Source organism: Rhinolophus ferrumequinum, chromosome 15, assembly GCF_004115265.2.
Source record: "Rhinolophus ferrumequinum isolate MPI-CBG mRhiFer1 chromosome 15, mRhiFer1_v1.p, whole genome shotgun sequence".
Classification (NCBI taxonomy): domain Eukaryota; kingdom Metazoa; phylum Chordata; class Mammalia; order Chiroptera; family Rhinolophidae; genus Rhinolophus; species Rhinolophus ferrumequinum.
The window spans coordinates 41947828-41974741 of NC_046298.1; the positions used below are offsets into that span (position 1 = coordinate 41947828).

The 26914-nt window shown below is 51.1% G+C and overlaps 1 protein-coding gene across 1 annotated transcript; it reads right to left on the reverse strand.

Annotated features, from left to right (window-relative positions):
• Positions 1–1578: 1578 nt before the first annotated feature.
• Positions 1579–26914, reverse strand: EML2 (EMAP like 2). Its single transcript, XM_033128994.1, is given in 23 exon segments — positions 1579–1989; positions 3514–3644; positions 4625–4720; positions 5144–5231; positions 5737–5834; positions 6066–6154; positions 6427–6494; positions 9102–9233; positions 10842–10967; positions 11115–11269; positions 14160–14259; positions 15135–15269; positions 16086–16181; positions 17289–17399; positions 17504–17573; positions 18077–18226; positions 21173–21302; positions 21515–21543; positions 23468–23572; positions 23767–23890; positions 23981–24199; positions 26729–26851; positions 26854–26914. Coding segments are annotated over 23 exon segments (2547 nt in total). The 5' UTR covers positions 26900–26914; the 3' UTR covers positions 1579–1863.

Below are 26914 nucleotides of genomic sequence, written 5' to 3' on the forward strand. Positions count from 1 at the left end.
GGGGGCGACAGAGCACCAAGAGACCCAATGAAAGGGACGCTTCAATAGCACTGGCCATTTCCCCAAGACTTGGACTACTAGATGATGGGTTTGCAGGTATCTCCTGCTATGTCCCTCCTTAGGAAGAGACGGATTTGATTGTCACTCTGAAACTGCAAGGCTCTGAGCTTTCCATCCCAAGTGATTATCTGTAGAATTGAGACAAGGAAACACAAAGGTGTAATGTTCTACAAAATTATTTTGTTCTGTCCAGAAAGGTACCTGTTTGCTACGGTACCTTATTCTAGTTCCATCAGAGCAGTGGTTCTCAAAGTGTGGTCCTCAAAGCATCAGTATCATCTGTGAACTCTTCAGAAATGCAAATTCTTGGGTCCTACCCCAGACAGACCGAATTAGAAATCCTGGATGGGGGGTTGAGAGGAGCTGCATTGTCATTACAAGCCCTGCAGGTGATTGTAATGCTCCTTCAAGTTTGAGAACTACTAAAGAATACAATAATAATAATAATAATAATAATAATAATAATAATAATAAAATAATGATCTCTCAATGTATCAAACAATATTATCTTGGCCACAAAAGATGAGAAAATCAGAACTCAGTCCCCACCCTAAATATATAGTGATTACTGTGGGGGACAATGACTGGGAGGGGGCACCAGAGGGCTTCGGGGATGTTGTTTCTCCACGTAGGAGCTGGCTGCATGGATGGGTTGTTTGTGAATTCAGCAGACTATACATGTATAATGGGTGCACTTCTCTGTGTGTTAAACACCTATACAAAGTTAAACAAAATGTTCTAGATACCAAGTTGAGAAATCTCTGAGAATCCTGATGACCACATTTGAGCCCCCTGAATCCTGATGGGCCTCTCCTGGACTACCCAGTTCCAGGACCTGGCAATATCTTATTGTTTATGATGGATGGAGTTGTATTTGTCTTTTGTAACCCAAAGTCCTCATACTCTAACTCCCAGGCATCTTTTGTGTCATCGCCCCATTTCTTTGAAAACATACCTTGCCCTACTTCAAACTTGTGGGACAGGTGGAAGCTTCTGAGTTTTTGCACAATCCCACCTCCCTGGCCACAATCATTGGTCCAGGACTGGTACTTCACCCAATCATAGTAGACCAACTGGCTAGTCAAGTTAACTGATATGCAGGTGGGCCAATCACAATCCTTCCCTGGGATTTTTGGACTTGGAGCCCAAGGCTGGTTGATGTGACCTTTGCAACTGCTGGGTGCCATGTTTCTGTGCTGTGGAGAATGCTGGTTTGAGAAAAATGCTGACTCGTAGGTCAGAAAAGGTATGGCATGAGTGTCCTGGTGGCCCTCAAATCCTTGGTTCAATGGCCCTGAAGCCCAGAGGCACATCTGCCCTTCCTTGTTTGATTTGTGGGCCAACGGAGCTCTCTTTCGTCCTAAGAGCAAGGTTCACTTCTATCACTTACATCCAATAAGGACCATAATAATGGTCCCTCCTCACAAACACTGTAATATATACACACACACACCCATATGCACACACCTATAGACATAATCTATGAACACGCCACATATGCAGATCCTGACACTCCACCTCAGTGCACATGTCTTTATTTCTGGATGATATAAAAGAATAAACTTAAAAAACACCCCAAACCAAACACCCTAATGGCTTCCCCAAGGCAATGTGATCCCTCTTCCCACCCCGATAAATAGAGACTTCTGTCTGTCAGTCTACCCTCCCACCCCCATAACCCTCTCTTCTATAGACATACTCTGGGTATATATTACTCTATTCGGCAATAGACATCTCCCGAAAATAGAATTCCAGCCCTCCCGTCTAACTCTACCCTGGCCCCATGTCCCTGGGGCCCCCATATCAGACCACCCTCCACTGCAGTATGCTGGTGTCCTTGCCCCCTGTGGTCAGGGCCATACTGTCATCCCACAAGAAGGCCACGTTTGTCACATGGCTGCTGTGTCCACCGTATTTGTGGCTGAGGGCCTGTGGTAGGGAAAGAAGGAAGTGAAAGGTCAGAGGGGCAATGTCACTCCATGTCTTCCCAGCCTGACCCCCTTCTCCTCTGCTTAATAAATCCCCCTTTAAGAACCAACAGGGTAAATGATCCGATTTCTTCAACAATTCAATGGTATTAAAAAACAACAAAAAAGAGTGTGCATGTGGGAAAGGCTGTTCTGTACAACCAGATACAAGACATAAGCACAGGCAATGTTTGGACCTCGATTCAAACAAACCAAAGTGTGTGTAGAAGGCCATTTTTGGACACAATCAGGGAAATTTGAATACAGATTGGGTATTAGATCATATTTAAAAATAATGTTAATTAGTAGGTATGAACATGGATTTGTAGATATGTAAGAATTATCTTTATTTCTGAGATATGAATGCTAATCTGGAGAGCTAAAAAGTCATATATTGGGTTGTTTTTAAAAAAACTTCAGGAAAAAAAAGAACAGAAGAGAAAAAGAGAAGAAACACGTATGCCAAATCTGGTAATAGTTGAACATGGGTAATAAGTACAGGAAGGATCACTGTACTATTTTATCTGTTTTTATGTATGCAAATTTCATAATAAAATAGTAACACAAATTTCGTCTCTGTTAGAACCAGAGAATGGTAAAATTAACGTCCAGTTTTTTCTTAGACCCAGGTTATCTGCTAGTGGCCTGTGGATATGTTGAATATACTCTCAGTGTTTTTAGAAAGATAGTCGCTGACATTTGAAAATCAAGGAAGTGAGGCAGCCAATTAGCTCAGTTGGTTAGAGCGTGGTGTTGTTAACAAGGTTGTCAGTTCGATCCCCACATGGGCCACTCTGAGCTGCGCCCTCCACAACTAGATTGAAACAACTACTTGACTTGGAGCTGACAGGTCCTGGAAAAACCCACTCAAATAAATAAATAAATAAATCATGGAATCTCACTTTAAAATCCTGATTTCCAGCTTCTGTAAAAACCTCAGAAGATCAGAATGCACTGAACCAGCTTCCCCCCAGTAGTGAGGTGTAATGGGGTGTAAGGAGTAGGTGCCGCCCAGCCTCATTCAATTATTCTCACTGCCTGTGTGACCCTGTGGCCTTGGAGTTTGTGTCCCTTGTCCTAGAACTGCAGATGTTGTAGATCACAGATGATGTAGATCCAAAAAAACCTTAGACTTGTAGTTACTTGGAACCATCGTGCCACTTAGAATGTCAACTTAGTGAGGGCAGTGATCTAACTTGTTTATGGCTGTATTCTGTACCCAGGCACACAGCAGGTGCTCAATAAATATTTATTGAGTTAATGAGGATAAAAGAATGAAAACGCTCAGACTTGCAGATGCTCAGAGGCTTAGCACTACAGGCTGAAATTCATCAACCTTCAGATTGAGAAAGGCCCTTGAGATTAAACCCACTGCCCTCCTTGTACAGGTGAGTAAACTGAGGCCCGGAGAGGACCAGGGCTGCCTCAATCTTGCCCCCATGGCTGCTTGTTACCTTCACCCTGCCAGCCCCCCAGAGGGACTCACTCGAGGCTGACAGCAAGGGTAGCTAAATAGGTGGACTTTGCCAAAGTCATCAGCTGAAGCCAGTATCTTGCCATCATGGGAGCGAGCCACGGCGTTGATGTCAGTACCATCTGCTCCCTCAGACCAGATCCCTGTGGGTGCGGTGGGGGTAGGATATCAGCAGGAGCCAGGGACCCTCCAAGAGGAACAGGCCCTATCCCAGCCTCCCTACCTTCATCTCACCCAGACTGTCTCTCTCTAGCCAGGGGTGGGAGTCAGAACCCTTTGGAAATGTGTATCTGATCCTGTCCCCCACACTGCTCAAAACCCTTCGTGGTTCCCTGGTGGCCTCAGGAGAAAGCCCCAGCTTCTCACCATGACCCCCAAACTCTGCGTGGCCCTCACACACACTGTTCTAGCCTTGTCCTCACCAGTGCCCCCCCCTTGAACTCTGCAATGATTTAGCCACCCTGCCTTCTTGAATTTCTCCAAATGCCAAGCTCTATGTCACCCCTGGGTTTCTGTACATGCTATTATTCCATTTACCTAGAGACAGCTTTCCTTCTTCACTACCCTGGAATCTAACTCCTCATCCTCCAGGACCAGCCTGGATGTCCCTTCTTCCAGGAAGCCCTCCCTGACTCCCTCTCAGGCTGGGGCCAAATGCCCCCTCTGGGCTTCCTTGTCCCTGCCTGACCTACTCCAAGTTGTCTAGGGATAAGTCTGTCTCCTCCACTGGACTATCAGCCCCATGATGGCAGGGCTGGGACTGTCGTGGTCACCACTGTGTCCCAGCACTGACCAGCCCAGGGCTGGGCACAGAGATGCTCAGGAATTACATGTTAACTACATTAATGCCTGAATGAAGGGGTGACTAGGGCACCCACAGTGTGAATCTGTCTGGACCAGGTACCGCCACCTATTTGGCCTCATTTCATTACATCTCCAAGGGATAGCAATGGTCGTCTCACCCTACCCTTTCCTCTTACACAAATACTGCCCACAGGTGTACTCAAGAAGTGAGTTTCCCACTCTGGAGGTAACCAATAGAAAGAGACTGTGAAAACAACCAGACGGGGATGTTCCTTGAAACTTGTGTCTTTAGTGGGACCTTCCCCATTCCAGAACTTACCGAACACCCCAAATCCCAGGACACAAGTAGCTGTGGCCCATTCCATGTTCCTAACAGCATCTGCAGTGGTGATCTGCTTACAGGTAGCTGGGTCCCCTGGGGCAGAAAATGGGGGGAGGGGTTCAGAGCGAAAATAACTACTTACTTAACCCATCCATTTCACACACCATGGGCACTGATGTCCAAGACAGGAGGCTAGGGTCCCAGGACTTATTCCACCTCTCCCGACTGGCTTAGGGGACTGGACCCTAGGTCTGGACCCCGCAAAACGTGAGCAGGGTCATCTGCTTAGAAACCTGCACCCCACCCATCCAACCAGAAAGGGAAAGGACTGGTGAAAAATGGGGTCCACCAGGGAGGTAATCAAGCCAGGAAACCAACCAATCAGAACAGCCCTTAAATACAATAGTCACAGGAGAGATACCTGAAGAAGCCCCTGCCTCCCCTCCCAGAACTCAGGGAAGTCTATGCAAATAAGGAAACCGAAGGAGGAATGCCTTTGGATCTTGGAGAACTCACAGTACAAAATCTCATAGTCCCCGGAGTTGGTGACAAAGCAGCTGCTGTCCTGGGCCCAATCCAGGTGGGTGATGAAACTGGAATGGCCCTACAGGGAGGGAAGGGGTGGAATTAGAGCTGGAAGGGGCAGGATTAGACCAGAAAGAATGGATGGCAAAATACAGAGGTTCGGTGAGAACACAGGGGCTAAAAGGATACACAGGCCTTTAGAGCGTGGGGGCAGGGCCAGACTACCATGGGCGGGGCCAGACTGTGATGGGGGGGCCAGACAAAAGGCTTAGAACACAATGGAAGCTTAGAACATGTGGGCAGAGCTAGACACAGAGGATTGGGCTTTAAATGCCAGGGACTGGGCTACACAGAGGGTGTGCTTAGAACATGATGGGCGGGGCTACACGAAGGGGTGGGGCTACACGAGGGGTGGGCTTAGAACACAAGAGAGGGAAATGTGTGGGCGGGGCTTAAGCCTTCTTGACGTGATCAGGGCAGTCAGTTGAGTGTTGAAGCTGTGCTCCCTTAAGGTAGAAAAACTGGTTAATTTTGCACCCCCTGGATGGAGTGGCGGCGCGGGCTGGGGGTCACTGCCCACTCACCGAGCACTTGCCCAGGCGGCTGACCTTGCGGCCGCCTTGGTCCACCGTGTACACGTACACCAAGTTGTCGTGGGAGCCCACGGCCAGGTACGCCCCGTCTGGGGGAGGGGGAGGGGGGCTATGAGGAGGCACCCAGGCTCCACCCCCTCCTCTCTCAGATTCAGCCCCCCACTATCCCAGACTCCTCAGTAGTCCCAAACTCCATCCCCTCTTCAGTCCTAGACCCGCCCCCCAGGCCAGGACACACAGGTTCCACCCCTTGCCCCTGCCAGTAACTGAGTCTCAGATCCCAGGCCTTGCCTCTCCAAGGTCCCAGGCCCACCCCTTACCTGGGGAGAAGCTGACCACTGAGATCTGTTCATTGCCGTCTGTATGGATAGCCACCAGGTCATGGGTCTCTGTGTCCAGCAACAGCCATCTTTGAGGAGAAGGCAAGGGGGGGCAGAAGAAGAGGGGTGAGCTGATCTGGGAGGAGGGGGGCAATCTGTGAGACCTGAGGAAGGGACTCCAGAATAGATTTGGAGAGAAGCTCACTCCCAAGGAATGTTGGGAGATCAACTCTTGGCAAACAGTTGGTACCTAATTAATGTTCTCTGCAGTCTCTGGGCAAGTAGGGAAGGGGGATGTCAAGGGACAGTTTGGGAGGCGGGGAGCAGAGAAGCCCTCCCCAAATGCCCAATTCAGCTTTACCTGCCAGTCACAGTGCCCACAGCCAGGACAGAGCCACTGGGGTGGAAGCCAGCAGAGCGGGCAGGGTCCTGTGGAAAGAGAAAAGACATGGCTCAGAGCTGGGGTCCCCCGTCCTTCTGGCCATACGCCTGCCTCAGAGCCAACTCTCAGCCTGGAATGAAGGCTCTCCCCTTCCTCTGCCGCCCTCCAGGAGCCCATTGCCCCAGGCACTCTGGAAACCATTCCCCTTTCCTTTAATAAGCCAGCCGGAACAGAAAACATCCCTTCTGTCATTGGGGATTCTGGATCCTTTTTAACTCCTGTTTTAAATACCCACAGCTTGATTCATCCAAGATGATTTCCTTAGGTGTTTTTCTAGAGTGAGACAAAGGATATCTATATTTTTAAAACTTCTGATATATAATGACAATTTGCTTTCCATAAAACTGTATCAACTTATCACCAGGCGAATCTGAATGCCGGTTTCCCCACATCTTTATCTAACACCCAGCACTGGGTATTATCATTTTTAAACTTTGGGAGGGCATTTGGTTGGTTCGCAGGCAATAGAGCACGATGGAATCAGACTTGGGTACAAAATGTGGCTATGACACTTCTACTTATATGACATCAAATAACTTTCTCTGTCATAGCCTTGGTTATTTCATCTGACAAATGGAGATCAATACACATTTTCCAGGATTATTATAAGCAACGTGTAAAGTCCTTAGAATGGTAAGCTGGTAAATAAGATGGCCCACAGGAAGTACTCAGTAAAGGTCAGCTATGATTATAATTTCACTGTGATGATGGACAAGTGATTTTATCTTTCTGAGCGGGGATCTGTCATCCCTACTTCCTTGTTGCGAACGTCAGGGAGAGGAGTTAAGAAGATGATGTGCATAAAGTGCTAAGCCAGTTTCTCCGGGTATGGTCAACAGACCACCTGAATCAGAATAACCTGAGGGAGTTTGTTACAAATTGTACATTTCTGGTCCCAAACTCAGACGTCCTGAATCAAGACTCTCTGTGGACAGGACTCAGGATTTTGTGTTTTTAACAACTCCCAGGAGGGCGGGACCGGTGACTCAAGTGGTTGGCGCTGTGCTCCTAACGCCCTGCCAGGAGCAGCCAGAAGCCAGTTTGAGTGGCTGGCAGCCAGGGTGTGCCACCATGGGCTACCATGTGCTGCAATGAGCTGCCGGTGGCCAGCGTGAGTGGCTGGTGGCCAGCAGCCATCGTGAGCAGCCAACCAGCGACCGACTGCCTCAGCCGGGGTGGGGGAGCGCAAAGCTCATAATACCAGCATGGGCCAGGGAGCTGGGTCCTACACAACTAGACTGAGAAACAACGGCTTGAACCGGAGTGGGGTAGGGAGGTGGAAGAAGGGGGAAAAAAAAAAAGAATAAAATATTTTAAAAAAACACCCTAAAAAACAAAAACAACTCCCAGGTGATTCTGATGCCCTGGCAAACTGGAGAACTGCTGTGCTTTGAGCACAGGGCCTAGCATACAGTAGCTGTTAAATTAGGCAGGCAGGATGAGGATTACTATATATGCCCTAACATATTCCAGGGCACACCATCCCTGATTCATAGAAATTCAAAGGTCATCAAGTGTTCCAGGAACAAGGGTAATCCTGGATTCCTGAAGCAAAGCCTCAAAGGGTGGTATGGGGATTATGATGGACTGACCTTGTAGTGTCCCATACTGCATAGGCAGGAGCTTAAAAACTACACTGCCCAGAATCCCTTGCAACTATGATTCTGCTGTGATTTGGGATGGACAAGAAGTTGAAATTGGGTGGGTTCTAGAAGGCAGAAGGCGGAGGCCCTGCTTCTGCCACTTCCTTTGACTATTGGATGGTGAAAACAATGGCATTTGCTATGCTAGTGATCAGTCACTAGCCTTGAAAAGCAAGGGCACAGAGTATGTTTTTGGTCAGTGCAAATGTAGCCACCAGTCGGTCACTCTAGAGCAGGGGTGTCCAAACTGCGGCCTGCGGGCCAACTGCGGCTCGCAATCCATTTTTTATTGGCCCGCAGCAAATTCCAAAAATATATTTAGTTTACTTAAATAAACCAGGTGAGGCAATACGTACTTCACCTCGAGTGAGTGGCCCGGCTGTTTGTGTATTTTACCGCATACGGCCCTTGGTAAAAAACGTTGAAAAAAGTTTGGACACCCCTGCTCTAGAGCAACACAGTCCAGTAGAACCTTCTGCAATGATGGCAATGTTCTCTCCTAGCACTTTGAAATACGGTGGCCATTAGCCGTGTTTGAAATGTAGCCAGTACAGCCAAGGAACTGAATTTTTAATCCTGTTTACATTTTAAAGTTAAGTTTGAGTAGCCACATGTATTAAACAGTGTAGTTCTAGAGCCAACACTTCCCGGGACCACAGCTTCCTGGTCCCTGAATTGCAGCTACAATGACAATGGCATTTTCTTGAACTCAGTGGTTCCTGACTCCCCACCCTCCTGATTCTGACAAAGGCAGCAGCTCCCCTGGAGGGTCGGTTCTGTGCTTTTGTTCTGGGCATCCTCCCTTCCAGTCCTTCCAAGTGAATATGGAAGCACCTAAATCCCTTTCTGCTTAAAAAGACCAGGCGCGGGTTCTACCTAATGCACTGAGCCCCGACACATTGAGACAAGTGGTTCGGTTAGAACACTACGTCACCTCTCCGGTTCCCTTACCTCGATGATCCTGCTCCACAGGGGCTGGTGGGACTCTGCACTCCACAGATGCACCAGCTTATCCTGCCCACATGTCACAAACTGTGCCCGGCTGGGGTGTGTGGCTAGGCCCCACAGCTCTTCCACGTGGCCCTGGCAGAAAGGGAAGACCATAAGTCCTGACACTTTCCCCCCAAGTCTGATGCCAAAAAGAGGTTCTGGAGTAGCCCCAGCAACACACCTGCCCACAAGTGACCCAGGGAAGACCCTTTCCACTGTGTTTCTTAAAGAGGCTGTGATCGGACAGACCCCTGCCAGTGTGTGGCTTGAGGCAAATGCCCCACCGTCACCCCCAACTTTGCTTTTTAGTTTGCAGAGGGAGGCAAGAGAGTATAATGGGTAAAAGCTTGACTTTGGGGAGTCAGACGGTACCCAGAAGGCTGTGGGATCCCATGGAATACACTCAGCCCAGTGGATCTGACTTCAGCTTTCTCTTACTGACTGTGGCAGTCACCTATGCAGGTGACTTCTCGTGGAGCCTCAGTTTGATCTTCTGTAAAATGGGGCTAATCATTGTACATGCTTCATAATGTTGTTGTGTTCACTCAAATTGTGGATGGAAAGTGTAGAAGGCTAATACAAAGTGCTTAATAACCATTATTATTAATAACTCATATTAATATATTTAGTCATAAATCATTCAGATTGATAATCAATATAATTATAATAATCAGTAGCAGTACAATGATAATAAATCTAACTCTAACAATATATTAATATATATTAATAATATAGGATATTGATAATATTATTAAGGGTCTCCAAGGTCCCTTCTGGGGATACCTGGAAAATCCCTCTAGCCCTTGTTTTTCTTCATCTCCTTCCTACGGAAAATAAAGCCAGAGGGGGGATGTAAATGCAGCACATGATTTCAGCTCTCCAGTCAGAGGGAAAATGCATGGAGGGGGTGAAGGAAGGGAGACCACTGAACAAGGAGTAATTCTGGCTAAGACTCTCAGGACTTACTCTATGCCAGGCAACATTCAAAATGCTGTATATGAACTGACTCATGGAATCCACAAAACCCCATGACGTCGGCTCTCTTATGCTCCTTTCATAAAGGCACAGAGAGGTTACTCACTTGCCTCATACCACACAGCTTATGAGTGACAGGGCTGTGATTAGAACCCAGGCAGTCACAGTCTAGAATGTATGTTCCTAATCAGCATACTATACCATCTCTCAGGAGCTGGGATTTTTAAGTGTGTGGGGTAGGGTTTTGACACATCAGGAGGGAAATGTGGGTATTTGAGCAGCAAGAAGAAAAACAGAAGGACTCCAGAGGGGCTTCTTAGATCCCTGGAGCTGCAGACCTGGACCTGGGAGGTGCGTGCACCACGTTATGTGCAGCCTGGGTGACAACATGCCAGGACACTTACCAACAGAAAAGGACACCGCCCTGATCAGAAGAGCTGAGGGCAGCACAGCTGGAGGATCCTGGGGACCCTCTGCTGTGCTAGCAGTTACCCTGTTGGTTGCTGGATCATGGGGAGTTCTGGGAGGAGTCCTAGGTCCGGGTAGGGTTATGGAGCGGGAGCAGGTAAAGGGAAGGTAAGTGGTATTGGTCAGGCCAGAAGAAAAGGGATGGGGCAGGGAAGTGAGGAAAAACCAGAATGGGAAGATAGGAGAGATGAATGGTGCACGGAAGAGAAGAGAGATCGTAGGGGAGGGAGGCGGATAGGCGCAGAACAGAGAGCTCACCTGGATGAGGAGCGAGAAGCCCGTGTGCACAGAGCCCTGCAGGATGGAGTTGCGGGTGGTCCCCACATACAGTGTGTCTCCCCGGCCCTCCGCCACGGTGCGCACAGGGCCAAAATCCTCGGGCACCTGGGCAGGCAAGAGCGGAGAAGGCAGACAGATGAGTGTAGGACAGACATGGGTGGGGCTGGGAGTGACAGGCTGGGGAAAGGAGGGTCTGGCATGAGGAGCCTGGTGGGGTGAGGGGACGTGTCCTTAACTTCACAGGATCCTCACCTCCACCTCCTGCAGCTTGCTGTAGTCGGATCCCCAGAGGACCACCCGCCGATCACGGCCCCCTCCGGACACCAGCGTCCCGTCCCGCAGGGCGCAGAGCCCAAACACACCACCGTCATGGGCACCAGGCACCGCCTGAGTGATGCGGTTCCCACCTGTGGGGTGGTCAGGGGCAGGGGTCAGCATGGGGAGGTTTCCCCTGTACTGACCCCGGAAAGCACCTTGAACTCTCAATCCTACATCTAGCCATTTACCCACCTTTCCTTCTACCAACCCTTCCACCCCCACACTCATCTGTTCAAACACCCTGTTATCCATCCATTAAACCATCTGAACTAATATCTATCCATCCGTCCATTCACCCTTTGATCCATTCACCTGTCTACTGGTTTGCCCATCCATCTATCCACTCACTCAGCCATTCGCTCAGCCATTCATCCAACCCAGGGGTGTCCAAACGTTTTTCAACGGTTTTCACCAAGGGCCATATGTGGTAAAATACACAAACAGCCGGGCCACTCACTCGAGGTGAAGTACGTATTGCCTCACCTGGTTTATTGAAGTAAACTAAATATATTTTTGGAATTTGCTGCGGGCCAATTAACAATGGATCATGGGCCGCAGTTGGCCCATGGGCCGCAGTTTGTACACCCTTGATCCAACCCATCGATATACTGATCCATCCAGCCATCCATCCACCCATTCATTTACCCATCCGTCAATCCACCTGTCATCTATTCATTCACCCTCTCTTTCATTCAAGTACCCATTGATTGATTCACCAGTCAATATATCCATCCTTCTGTCCAAACATCCACACGTGTCCATCTGTTTTCCCATCCATCTATCCACTCATTCAAGTATCCACTCATCTGTCAATCTACCCATCCATTCTCATTCATTTATTCACCCATTCAAATCAACAGTTATTTAGCTAACGTTTACTCTGGGCACAGCCTCATGCTGGGTGGTACTGGGTACACAGTGGTGACCAAGACAACCTCAGATGTTACCCTCACAGAGCTCATGGTCCAATTTCAGAGACAGACTTACTACCAGTCAGTGACAACCCAAGGTTGGGAACTGGAAACCCAGAAGACTGTAGGGGTCCCATAGAGGATACCCAGCCTGGTAGGTCAGGGAGAGCTTCCTGGAGGAGTTGGCTGAGCAAGGATCTGAAACTTGAGTAGGAGTCGGCTAGGACAAGAGGGCGGAAAAATATTCCAGGCAGAAGGAACAACACGTGCAAAGGGCAGAGAGTAGGACAGAGCAGGGACTATTTAGGGAACTAAAAGAAATATGGTGTGACTGAGTGTAACATACAAGGGGCAAGAGAAGGCAGGGCCAGACCAGGCAGGGTCTTCGAGGCCTCAGCGAGGAAGAAGGACCTTGTCCTGAGGGAACAGGGGAGTAATGGGAGGGTTTGGTGGGGGAAGGACAAGGTCAGGTTTATATTTGGTTCTGAGAACAAACAGAACTGGAAAGGGCAAGGCGGGAGGCTGTGAGACTAGGGAGAGGCAGGGACGCAGAGGAGAGGAAGGAACCCTCTTCAGTTCCCATCCTTGAAGATGCAGATACGGTGCGACATGTAATACATCATTTTTCGCACCTATCCTTCCACACCCATCCGACACCCCGAAGCCCCACAGCCTGGACCCAGGGGTAAAATTGGGGATATGGAAACGAATCAGTCAGTCCCTGGCCTCAGAGAGCTTATAGTCTGCTGGAAAAGACACACTGCCAATTATTCGGAGCTTATTCTCAGCTGTCTAATCTCAAGGTAAGCTCTGAACAACCTGTGAGGGAGATAGTGATATTATACCCTAATTACAGATGGGGCAACTGAGTCTCAGAAGGGACGTGACTCTCCCAATGGCTACCCACACAGCACTGCTGAGACCTGAACCCAAGCCTGTCCAACTCCCCAACCCATTTCCCTCCCATTCCCCCCGCTTGGGGTAACCAAACAGGGAACCAAGCTCCCCTAGGTCAGGAGAACTGGCACTTAGAGATAATCCCTGCCTCAGTTTACAGGCAGAAATCTGAGGCCCAGAGAGGGAAAGCCTTTACCTGAGGTCACAGAGTGACACCTGGTTCAGGCCTGTCTCCCATATACCCATGAGCAGTGGGGCAGATGGCCTGAAAAGGGCAGGGGCCTTAAAGACCAAGTGCCCTGACTCTGCCCAGCTCAGCCACTTGCTGGGTCATTGCCCTTCTCTGAGCCCATTGTTTTTCATCTGTGAAATGGGAATATATTCAGCGCAACCTGGAATAAGGAACATAGTGTATGTGAAAGCAAAAGTACCGAGGCCAAAAATTCACTCATTTGTTCATGCCATCCATTCACAATTCACCCAAAGGCTGGAACAACCCAGTAAGCCATCGGTTGGGACAACCATTTATTCATCCATCCACTGCCTAGGGCAACCAATTCATTTATTAATTCAGTAATCAATCTACTTTCTGGAACAATCCATTCTTCCTAACACATTAATCCATTGGCTGATATAACCATTCATTCATTCATTCATTCATTCATTCACTCATCAATGTACAGACCCACTGCCTGGGAAAAGACCTATTCACTAACACAGTCATCATTATGGGGACAACCATTCGTTTTTTGCAGTTGTTCACTCACCCAATCATCTACCATTAAGTAGCACAGCACGTGCATTACTCATTCTTTCATTCATTGACTAAGAAAATCCTTTCATTTATTCATTCCCTTATTAATTTCTCTGCGACAAACTACCTCTCCATCCACCCACCTACCCACCCACGACTGGGTTAACCCATTCATTTATAGCTCAGATTTGATCCCTAACATGGGATTTGCAGAGGACAAGTGTGGGAAATAAGTAAAGATTTCGCGGAGGCAGGATGTTGGAGCTGAGCCTTGATGGGGGTGTTGGAATTGAACAAGTAAGGATTTAGCCTGTTTTATCATACACTGTATACAAGCAGGGTCAGAGAAAGGGAGACACAGCCAAAGGTGCTTAGGAAGGACCAGATAAGGGACCAAATAGGTGGGGTGACACTTACCTTTGCCCCAGACATAGAGGTTCCCCCCAGAGTCCCCGGTGACCACATCGCCACCTTCCAAAAAGGTCACACACAGCACATACTTCGGTTTCTCGTGTTTCTAAGGTGGGGCAGGAGGGGAAGGTGTCAGAAGTTCGCTGAAGCCAGGTGGTCTCCCTGCGCTTGCCCGTCATCCAGGACCATGGTCCAGGGGGTCTCCTCCATGCGTTTGGGAGGCGCTGCATGAAGCGTCCCCATCTCCAGCCTGCCTCCATGGCATGCTCACGTCGTGTACAGTTTCTGACGATACTCTCTCCCTTTCCCATCCCTGGACCCAGCTCCCGCCTCTTCTCTCCTCCCTGATGTCTGTCCCCTCTGTCCCTGGTTTCCCCTGCTCTCTTCCCTTAGGATTCCCCTCTCTGCCTTATTTCTCGCCTCTCTCTCCCTCCCCATCTTCTGTCTGTCTTTAAGTAGGTCCCTCTCCTGGCCCCACCCTCTTCTCAGAATCTTTTCAGTAGCTCTTCTCAGTATCTGTTTCTTTGCCATCTGTGCCTAGTGTTCTCAGGGCCTCCCTTTTTGGGATGAAGCCCCAACTCTCACCAAAGGCAGGAGAGCCACATCAGAGGTGCCTGTGCACCTTCTCTCCCAGGCCCTCTGCTTCCCACTCAGCTTCTCTCAGTGCGTGTTTCTTCCCACCAGTCGGCCTCTGACCTCTCCGTGTTTATCCATAATATCGACAACTGCAGTGCCATTTACTGAGCATTTATTATCTGCTAGCAGCTGCTATACTCTTCATCCTATTGAATCCTTGCAACTTCAGAGTTAAGGAAGATCATCCCCATGGTATGGGTAAGGAAACTGAGGCCCCGGCAGGCAACAGTGCAGTGTGCTTGTAATCTCCAGCCTTTGGGACTCCTTGGAGTATCCTGTTGTCTGCCTAGGTACCCCTGCCTGCCTCCTTCAGGCCCAGCCCGTCCCTGTACCCATGGCACTCACCTCAAAGAGGCCCTGCCGTTTGCTCAGGCTGCCGCCCTCCAAGCTCCAGAAGTAGATGTGGGATTTCCCACAGGTGATGAGCACAGTGGGGTCTGTGGGGTGGAAGGTGGCTACCAGCACGGCCTCGTTGGAGCACTATGGGGAATGGGAGATCTGAATGAGGTCCTTAAAGCCACCATTCAGCCACCACACCCACCCATGTAGGACTGCCCTCTACAGCTGTGTGGGCTGTGCACTCACACCCAACTTGCCTCTACCTTCTATCTGGGCAAACTTAAATACAGGAGGCAGGGCCGGCCAGTGATGCATTATTGCCGTCCTTACCAATAGAACAGCAAGCCACTTGGACAGCCCTGCTCTGTATCAAGTACTGTGCCAAACACTTTGAGGGGAAGACTCTCGCCTAAGGCCACACAACCAGGTAAGCACTGCGTCCAGAATCAACTCATGTAGGTGGGACTCTACCGTCCAGCCTCTCAACCATTGCTCCTTCCCCATACCGTGGGCCCTGATCCAGAACTCAGTCTCCTGCCCCCAGCCCGGAATGGGCATGTGACCTTGTGCAAGTAGTTCTCCCCAATACCGTGCCTCAGGTTCCTCATCGATAAAATAGGCCACTGCCCAGGGATGCAAGTCAAGGTCTGTCTTGGACATTGCAGGACTATAGAATCAGCAGCCAGCCACCTTGTACCAACCCCTCTGTTGGGCCTGGTCCACCCACCCCCTATCCAACATCAGAGCCTGCAAGGAAGATGCTACCATTATCCCCATTTTACAGATGATGCAACCAAGACTCAGAGAGGGCAAGCCTCTTGCCCAAAGTCACACAGCCAGCAAACGGCAAAGCCAGGATTTAAATGTGAGTTTATCTGATTCCAGACTCCTGACCACTGAGATCTGGCCAGTCCCATGGTACACCCCAAGGAGAAGGGATGAGAACAGTTACCCCACCTTGCTATCCACCACCTTGGTCTCCTTGGCCCAGTCCCACACGGAAAGCATGTGATCGTTGGATTCGTCTACTGCACAGAGCAGGTTGCCCCCGTTCTAGGAGAAGGAGAGAGAAGGGGGAGAGGGGCAAAGGTAGGTCAGGATCCACCTCCCCCAACACTTCACTCGCTGGGGCATTTGCCACTCAGACCTGTTTTAAGATGTTCAAAGTCTCTGGCTCACGTCACGTGAAACACATTAAAATACATACTCCCCATCCAGCAGCCATATACATGTTTAAAAGGTTTTTATAATTTCCCTTTAGAAATGACTCTTCCCTAAGAAATCAATCTAATTTTCCCTCAGCCATAATTTCTCTGCAGTCATCACATGGTCAGCAATTCTTACCGAGACCTTCTAATCTGCACTTTCCTGTGGAATGACTTTTACGTATATGAAATTAAACAATCAAGTGGTAAAATGCTGTTTTTTCATACCTTTAAACACAGGTTAATTTTGATTTTGCAGGGCTCCCCACATACACATACACTTTGGCAACGAAATAGATTTTTTTCCTCCCAAAGCTCTAAGATGTCTCCTTAGGCCTCAGAAAACTTGTGAGGCTCTAATCCTGGGACTTTTTAAACTATCTGTGGGAGGACTGGCTGTTTTTCATTCCCCAATCCATTGTAGGCCAACACTTAGGTAAAATACGGTTAAAATGTAAAATATGATTAAAGAATAAACACTAAAGCCCAGCAATCACGTACTTGGATGTTGTGGAAATGTCAAATTGCTCTATAAATTCCTAAAGGCTTACTCTCAATTTCTGTACTTATCTTGCCCAGACCTGCCAACACCCATCTAAGATAGTAGCACAGAGCTTCACCACCCTGGACGCTGGGCTGAAAATGCCTAAGGGATAAGGACCCTTGGAGAATGAAAGGTGGTGTGAAAAATAACGCAACAAGCATTACCTGATCTACAAGGCGTCACTGAGGAGTATGTTTGGGGCAGTCAAGACCCTTCAAAAGGGCTAACAGAGCAGGTCTGTGAGGCCACACAGATGGGCGTCCAGCCTAGAGTGCTGCCAGGAGGCGTGGCCTACACTTGCGACATCACAGTGAAGGCATGGCCTCCATCCCAAAGGGGCAGGTGGGAAGCTGCAATACTGGCTCCTGAGTTTGGAGGTGAGGGGCAGGTGAGGGTCGGTGCAGGACTCACCGATTTGGAAAAGCCCACACAGCACACAGCTCGGTCAAACACCCCCAGGCCCAGCACGTGTAAAGTAGAGAGGGAAACTGAGTCCCAGATGCGCACATGGGGTGGCAGTGGCTACAGGAAAGAAAGAGTCCTGTTACCTGGGGGCCCAGCTGCCTGTGGGACCCCCCCACCCTGCAACCCCTCCCGTCTCCCTGTCCTGCCCCCGACTCGGTTACCTTCCCCTCCTTAGTGGTACCTGCCACCTGTCCAGTGGCAATGGTGACCATATCAGGGTGGACCGCCAGGCTGACGGGAGAGAAGACAGATGGACAGGGCTCAGTGGGAGGGAGCAGTCCCCAAGACCTTTCCCGTAGCAGGCCACAGCCACAATGCCTGGTTATTCATTCCACAAGTTGGTTGATTGAGTTTAGTCAATAAAAATTTCTTTAGTCTTTCAGTAGCAATACCCCCAAAGGGTACCCCAGCTCAGAAGCAAGACTCAGGCCTGGGGTCTCTAACTCAAATGCCTACAGTGCTCAGGTTTCTACCACAAATGGCCAGGAGAGGGCACCCATTTAAAGGGGCCCCGCAACCAAATAGGCCCAACACACTGCAGGATTGTCTGGGGTGTCAGCTCTGAGTTTTCAAAAGTGAAAAATCCAGGCAATTGAGCGGATTCACTGACATTTGAAATATAATCAATCTACATTTTTCCCCCGGAGTTCAGTCTGCAGGCCAATGGAGGCCTGGCACCACTCTGCCGCCCTAACAGAGCTGGAGCTCTCTTCCCACCCCCTCCCAGGCCTCACCATTTGATGTCATCATTGTGTCCCAGGTAGTGCCGCTGCCTCTGCTCCTCTAAGCTGTACAGCACGGCCACGGAGGCCACGAAGTACACTATCTCCCCTGTGGGCAGCAGGTAAAGGTTGGCGCGGCAGTCTCGGCCACGGTAGCCATAGCTGGAGATGCCCGGGCCGGTTAAGGAGCCTGTTTGGTATTGCTCGTACTGACTACCAGACTCAACAAGGCAATGGGAGCTAGGTTTTCTTGCTTCCACTCTTATATCCGTGGGGGTTTGAATGATGGTAACCCCCCCCAAATTATGTCCACCAAAATATGACCCCCTCCCGAATCTGTGAACGTGACCTTACTTGGAAAAGGAGTCTTTACAGATGTAATTAAGAATCTCAAAATGTGATCATCTGGATGGGCCCTAAATCCAATGACCAGTGTCAGGGGTGGAAAAAGCCATGTGAAGACAGAGATTGGAGTGAGGCAGCTACAAGCCAAAGAACTCTTGGGGTTGTCAACAGCCACCAAAAGCTGGGAGACAGACATGGAACAAATTCTCCCCCAGAGCCTCAGGACGGAGCGTGGCCCTGCTGACACCATGATTTGGGATTGCTGGTCTCCACAACTGTGAGAGATTTTCCTGTTGTTTGTTACAGCAGCCACAGGAAACTAATACAAGCTCTGGACCATCCCCCTACGCCCAGAGGGATGCTGTTAAAACCTGTGAACACTAAGTCAGCTCACATCCCGCCTCCGCTCAGAATCTTCCCACCGGTCCCACCTCACTCATAGCAAAAGTGAAAATCTTTACAAAAGCCCAGGCACAAGGCCTGGCCTGATCTGGGCCCTTATTCCTCATTCCCCTCATACCTACTCAGTTCTTCCCTGTTCTTACCTCAGGGCCTTTGCACTCGCTGTTCCCTCTACCTGAGTACGCCTCCCCCTCTCCCTCCATGGCTTCCTCACCTCCTTCAGGTCTTTGCTCCACTGTCAGCTCCCGGAAGAGGCCTTCCTCTCCGTGCTATTTGAAACCGCAAACTCATGCACCCTCACTGCCCTCATCCCCCTCCCCACTCATATTTCTGCAGTGCGCTCATCAGCATCCCACATGCTGTGTTTAACTGATCTGTCTCCACTAGTCTCTGCTCCAGGAGGACCGGGATCTTTGTCTATTTTATTCACTATTGTATCCCTTGTGCCCAGATCAGGGCCTGACACACAGCTGACATAAGAAGTCAATAGACACTGACTTCAGCCTGCTGAAGGAATGGCTGACTCTCCCCTGTTCAGAACTAGCCTGGTTGGTCCCTCCCTTGCCTTAGCAGGGTTCCTGCCCTCCCTTGCTGTCTGAGTTGGGATTTCTTCACAATGCCAGATTATTAACTGCCAACCCAAGCCTTGGCACTAACTTTCCCTCTGCCTAGTACATTCTACCTGCCACCCTTCTTAGCTGTCCTCAGGCTCATTTCCTCCACTGAACTTATCCCATTTAGTAATTATCTGGTTAATTGGTAAACTATCCCTACTCCCCAATAAGACTGAGTCCCATGGTAGCTGAGACTGAGCTGTTTTGTTCAGTTCTGTAACTCCTCTGAGAAGCCCTCCCTGACCCCCAGGCTGGGGGAGCTGCCCACTCTGGGTTCCCCTATTCCAGCCCTGCCCACTATAAGTTGTCACTGCCAAGGAGACTGTCCTCCAAGGACTGAGAGCCCAGGAGGACAGGTAGACACTGTCATGGTGAATACTGGGTCCCCAGCCTATGGCCCCAGAAAATGTTCAGAAAAGATTTGAATGAATTTCAGTATGTGTATCCTGACCCCACAGAAACTGCCCCACCCTCCAGTCATTTTTGAGATGGGAAATGAGCCACACTAACTTTTGCTGCCTCAGCTGTCTCTCATCTGATGCTTACCAAGCCCAGCCTGGTATGACAGCTTGGTATTCTTTGATTCCCATGTATATTTCCAGCTGCCTTGAGGAGACTCTGGACTCCACCATCCCTGCCTCCTCCAGAGCAGAAACCAAAGCCAAGAGAAGAGCACAGGGACTGGGTCCCTAGGATAAGGATCCCAAGCCCCAGTGGACTTTCTGAAAAAAGCTTGGGGCCTAAAGTCAGAATTCTTGACTCAGATCTGCTCTGGCTCCCTAGGACAGGGCTCAGTCCCCTCTTGGCCTCAGTTTCCTCATCTGGGAAGTAGAAGTAAGAATTCCTATCCTCCAGGCCTCAGAGAACTCTCGGAGGCCCCTGGCTGTAAAAATACATTCTTAATTCTACAAAAGAGAGGATCGTATTATTCAACATATTTACACATCAAAGAACTTAGAACAGTGCCTGGCATGTAAGTGCTCAATAATGATTATTTTTATCAATTCCTGTTTATGGGACACACATTATGAGCTCAGTACCTTTACACATTGTTTCACAGCCCAATGAATCTGAGATCACGAAACCCATTTTTCAGGAGACACCTGAGACACAGAGGCAAGGTGACTTGTCCAGCGTCACACAGCAAGTCAGAGGCTAGGCTGGGGTTTCAACCCATTTCTGCCAGTCTCCAAAGACAGTGTTCTTAACCATTACCAATTTCTGTTTCTCAAACACACCAAGCCCTTGTACCTGCTGAGGCTTCTATTTGGAATATTACAGTTCTTCCTATGCAGGCTCATAATTGTTCAATTTGAAACTCAGAGAAACCTAGTTATTCCCTTTCTATAAGCTTAGGTTACTGTATTCCCAGCATTTATCACTATCAAAAATTATCTTGTTTATCTAATCACTAGTTTCTGTGTTGTCATCTGCCCATCCCCCCCTTTAGGTGAGCTCCATAAACCAGCTCACCAGTAGAAGAGAATCTGACATATTGAAGACGCTCAGCAAATATTTACTGCTTTAATGAATCATAAAAGAGAATTTCAGCTAACCTGCCTTCCTCTGCCCCCTCCTGACTACAGACAGGGTCATCTTGACCCCACCAGCCACAGAAGCCTGGAAATCCCACCTTCAGCACAAAGACCTCCCTCCTGCTGAAGTCCCACACCAGAAGGGGCTTTTGTCCCCTCTTACTGGGGGATGGGGTGGGGGCGGGGAGGAAGAGATTAAAGCAAAAGGATACACCCAGTCCAGTTTGAATCGGCAGGAAGGCAGCTCTGAGCGTGTATCCAGGCTGTAGGTGGGCGCCAGCTCGTCTGGGATCAGCATGAGCACAGGGCGGCCCCTCAGGAACATTTTCACGGAGCCCTCCTCTGTCAGAATACCCCTAGAAGTCAGGTGCTGACTCCAGCCCCCATCCCTTTTTCCTCTCCCCTTCAGGCTTTACTTTAAAAAAAGAATAAAGTAGGAGGGGAAACTGAGGCCAGAGAGGCAAAGGCCTAGTAGCCAGGTTCCCCGACCTCCAGCCTCTCCCCTCTCACCCCAGCAAGCCCCCAACCAAGCCCCTCACGCTCTCCCCACTTACCCACGCTGAAGATAACTTCTTTGGTTTTGCTGTCAGGACAGGACAAAAAAAAAAGCACCCTATTTAGTAGGCAGGTCAGAAAAGGGGAACCACTATTCCCCCACCCCAACGCTCCTCGTTGGTCTGATGCGTAAGGGGGGACCGCGTAAGGAGCGGAGCGCTGCCTCTCTGCAGGCCGTGTGCTTTGCTCGGTTGATCTTGCAGAGCCTAAGACACAGGCCCAGAGAGGCAGTGATCGCCAAAGATCACACAGCACCAAGTGGCAGGAACGCGATCCTGGAAGAGGGGAGTCAGCAGGGACCCCACCCTCCTAACCAGAGCGGCTCTCCCAACGCTCCCCACCCCCACTCCCACAGCGCCCCGAACTTCAAGCAGCAAGGGAAGCGGTGAACGTTTAAGGGGAGGGGTGTGTCTCCACGTTCCCTCCGCCGGCGGAATGGTGTGATGCTCGTGGGCCTGGGTCTCTGGCGAGGAGGGAGACCTGAGATCCAGGCCCCTGAGCGCGGGGAGAACGGGGTCTACAAGAGGGTCTCACCTAGCTCCAAAGCTACTCATGGCGGCGGCTGGCGGAGCTTCGGGGCCGGGGGTGGAGCCGGGACCGGCCCCGCCGCTTCCGGCCCTGGGAGGCGCCCGCGCCGCCGCGCCCTGACCCGCCCTCCGCGGCTGACCCCGCGAGCCGGCGGGTCACAATGGGTTTCAGATCCCGGGCTGTGGGGTCCTGATACCAGGCTCTTTTTAGGGGGTGGAGGAGAGTGTTGCTTGAGAACATGGACTCAGGGGCGTGTATGCCTGAGTTCAAATCCCAGCTCTTCCACTTCCTAACTGTGTGGGCAAGTTACCCAACTTCTGCCTCGGTTTCCTCGTTTTTAAAACGGGGATAATAAGAGTACCTCCCTCCCGGGGTGGTTGCGAGAGTTAAATTAATTCGTGTGAAGTGCCTGGAGTAGTGCCGGGCACAGCGCTATGTACGTGTTTGCTATTAATCTGAGTGGGGTTGAAACTAGTTTTAGACGGCAGCCCTGCCTTAGTCCTGCCTCTAGGCCCTGACCACGCCCATGAATCACGACCCCGCCCCTACATTTTTACTCCGCTCAGCTCAGCTCTGCAGTGTGGCCCCACCTCCGTGGAGTTGACCATGCCCAACATTCTGATGACACACACCTCTCCAGATTCTGCCCGAGTTGACTGTTCTCTGGATAATTGACTGTTCCCCTGGGGCCCTCCACTGGTACCGCCAGGAATTCTGACAACCACCGCTTTCACGTGACCTTGTCCCTGAGTTAAGTTCCTTCAGACCTCCAGGTTGGCTCCGCCTCCAGAGATTTGACCGTGCCCGCCTATAGCCCTGCCCAACCTCGAGCCACGCCCATTTCCGCCTGGCAGTGACCCAGGCTCCGCTCCGCCCCGCTCCTTGCATCTGACATTCCCCGACCTGGTCGCAGTCCCAGTGACCCCCACCCCAGATTCTGATTGGACCAGGCTAACACTTCTGGCCACGCCCTCAAATTCCCATCACGCCCCTTCCTCTGATTCTCCTATTCCCTGAAGAAATTTCTCTGATGCTTCTTCCCTGGTAGTATCCCTGATACTCAATGGGGACTCTCCTCTACCTTAATAGCCACGCCCACAAACTTGGCTCCTCCCTGATCTCTACTAGAGCTCATCCAGAAGACAAGACCATCCACATCCCTCTGTTCTAATCCAGCCCCCTTAATGCTTTGACCACGCCCCTCAATGTTGGCCCCGCCTTTCCAGGCCTTCCCCTTTCTACCACTCTGCGTCAAGATTGGTCCCTCCAAGCCTCCGGCACGGTTCCTCATTCTGAACTAGATGACACCGCTTTAGGTTATCACGTCATGGCCTGGGGCATTACCATAAATCCCCATTCTCTTAGAAGCCCATCTGGGGTCCTGGCCCCACTGTCTGTGACATGGCCCCGCCTCGGATTCTTACCCTTCCTTTTTGGCGCTGCAATTGCTGCTAGAGGATGTGGTGCGGCTGCGGGGGTCCTCGCGGCGCACCGAGGCCAGGCGCTCCGGTGACAAGTAGCGGCGGGCACTACAAAAAGAGAGCACACATTTAGGGCGGGAACCTGCGAGGTCAGCGGGCGAGTGCCGGAGGCAGACGAGAATCTCCCCGCACCTTCCACTGCTGGAGTTCGAGAACAGGAGTCTATTCCTTTCCATATATACTGTCTCTGTCACCCACAAGGTTTAGAAAGGAGGCTGAGGATCCCGGCTTTCGGGCCTTACCTACGTCCGGAGGTCGCCTCCTTCTTGGGGGAGGAAGGGGACGTGGCATAGCCACCCACGCGCCGCTGGGGTCCTGAGCCATTGAGGGGCGTCCTGGTGGGAAGGCCTTTCAAGAGCTGACACACTAGAGGGATGAGGTTAGATAGAAGCCCGTGAGTGTGAGGTCCGAGCACTGGCCCCTCTCTATCTCACGCTTCCAGTCTAGAGAAGATACCCGAGGCTGTGGTGCCTAGACGCGGAGGCGCGCGGCCCTTGGGGGTTCCCCGCGCGCGCAGTGCAGCGCCCTGCTCTTCGCATGCCCGTAGGCGACGCAGCGCGTCAGCCAGCGCCGCCTTTAGGACCGCCAGCTCGTCTTCCTGCAGCTGCAGCCGCTGCTCCAGCGCCGACACGCGGTCGTCCACCTCCATGCCGCTAGTGCCCGATAAATTGTCATCTGGAAGGTAGTGGAGTACTGGCTGCAGGGGCCACCCAGGAACTCCAACCCCCGAGGTGTCCTTCCCGCCTTCCCCGGACTGAGCGGAGCCAGCCACGCCCCCTTCCTCTCCCGCAACCTGGGCCTGAGACGCTTGGAGATGGGCCAAAAACAGGGCTCGGAGGAGGGGTAAGGAAATCCCCATGGCTCTCAGTCCTTACCCCCACACTCCTTTCTGCCGCAGCGCCCTGGAGTGTGACCTTAGGGAAGTCCCTTCTTCTCTAACCTTGAAGAGTCTACGAATCTAGAGCCTCTCGACCCTGGTTTTAAGATTCTATGACTAAGATGCTAAATATTTATGAGTGATATCAACATTTTAAGGATGACATCAACTTATTCCTAGTGACACCAACGTTCTAGAATTGATCCCCAATATTCCCTGATGAATAACAATATTTTATCGCGGATACTAACGTTCCATCTCTGACTTTTCTAGCCAAAAGGTCCTGTGTGGTCCCCTTCTCTTTCTCTCCACGCTGAGGGGTTCGACCCCAGAGCCTGAGGCAAGGACAGAGTTTCTGCGGCCCCTGGCGGGAGACTTGGGGGTTGCAGGCAGCGCATCGCAGACCCAGGAGACCCACACAACGGAGATGCGGGCGAGGACCTGACACCCAAACTCTCTTCCCCAGCCGGAGCATCTCTCCTCTGTTCCCCTACTTTATTTCGCTAATGTACCCCACGCCCCAGATTCGGCTCTCCCTCTCCTCTCCAGCCCAAGGGTGCAGCCAAAATAACTCTTCCATCGCCCCTCCCCACACACACATTTTCCCGAAATGGCAGGAGGACCAAGGTGTCCCTCCTTCCTCCTTCCTCCCAGACCGCTCATACCCAGACTCATTGTTGGCAACAACCGAGGATGCCCTGGCCCCCAGCCAGGTGGTAGCATTAACAGGGACGGGACGCGTACGTCGCACCTGCCATCCCTCAGCCATACCTCCCCGCCCGACCGCTGGGGCTCCGCAGTGCAGCCTTCAGTCCCTCCCCGCCCTCCCCCAGCGGCCCAATAGTCTGCCAGGCTTAGCCTGCCCTGTCCCCCACCCAGCGCCAGTCTGGTCCGGTGCCTGGACCCGAAAAGGAAGGTTGGGGCTTCCCAAGGTCGGAAGGAGATAGTTCTCTGGACTTGGAACTCAAGAGGAGGGAATCTCAGGGTTCTGTTGGCATCACATATGCAAAGGAGGAAAACTAAGGACGGAGGTTGGAGCAGTGTGCAAACTTGCCACAGGTCACACAGCAAATAGGTGAGGGGCAGGAGGGCCCAATCACCTCGTTGTGTGGAGCCCCCTCTTACTTAACATTCATAATACCTACCAAAAACCCGATTTGTTAAAGTGGGCTTACATGTGGCAGACACTGTTCATGCAAAACACTTAGCACGTTTCCCGGCTCATGGTATGCGCTAAGTAAATCCAGAATATAATGAACTGTTATTATGGTACCTAACGCTCCCAGAGACTCTAGTAGTTTACTATTATACCTATTCTAGGAGAAGGGGAGGAGGAAGGGGACAGAGGTCCAAAGAGATGGAGTTACTTGTACAAGGGCACACGCCTTTTCAGCAGCAGAGTAGGTACTCCAACCAGGTTTAGGCACCCTGTCATCCTGCCTCATAGAGGGGCACAGAGTGAAAAAATGAGCAAGCATCCTGCTCCTCTGCCAACTTTAGTGGTCCCTGGCACTGAGGTGTGTGTCCAGGGGAGTGAGCCTCTAAAGTGGAAGAGGGTCCCTTCTCAGGGCCCTTTCAGTAAAATAGAGGAGCTTTCACCTTGGCCCTACAGCCTCCACCGAGAGGCCAGTGGCATTCTGAGGCCTTGGCCTGGCCTCCACCCCAAGACTCAAGTCCTCTGACTCTACAGACCATTCCCCACCTCAGTCCTTTTGCCCAGAAACCATTCTCCACTTCCCACTTCTCCCATCTCCCCTCCCCTCTGCCTTCACCTCCTCTCATCTGGGCCTGACATGCACAATGGCCCTTTTAGTATCATACTAATTTGTCTGGGGAGAAGAAGGGAGTCTTAAGGTTTGGGAGGGGTGGGGCCTGAGAATTTGGGGGGTATAGTGGAGGGCAAGTCCTCTGGTGGTCCTCCCCGGTCCCACACCCAGTCCACAAGTCTACACCAAATCCCACCCTCCCTCTAATCTGTCTGTCCCTCTGCCAAGAAGAGGGAAGGTCCCAGAGGATTGAGAGGGGATAGGGAGGACAGAGTTTCAGACCTCCAGGCCTTCACCCCTTCAACCCCAAGCTCCTGAAGGTTCTGATCCCTTGTCTCCATCCAGTCACCTCCGGAGAAGGGGGGAGTCAAAGCGGGTGGGGGACTGGGATCAGGGTTTTGGGGATCAAGGACCTTGCTCTGGGGTGAGGGTCCTGCTGGAGGAGGAAGGAGAATCTTCAGCAAGGGACAGGGATGGGGACTTGGAAGCAGGAGGTTAGGGCAGGAGGAGATGTGTCCAGCCCTGGGCGGGCCCAGGGTCAAAAATGAGGGGGGGTCTCACCGTTGCAGTATTGAAGCAGCGAGGACGTGTCGTAGAGGCCGCAGAAGGCCGGGCCGCGCTCAGCCATCGCCCAGCCACAGCCACCGCCGGCCCCCCCAGCCCCAGCCCGGGCCCGGTCCCCCCCCCAGGCCCTGCCTCCCGTTGCCATAGCAACGCCCTTCGTTCCAGCATCCCCGGCTCGGCCGG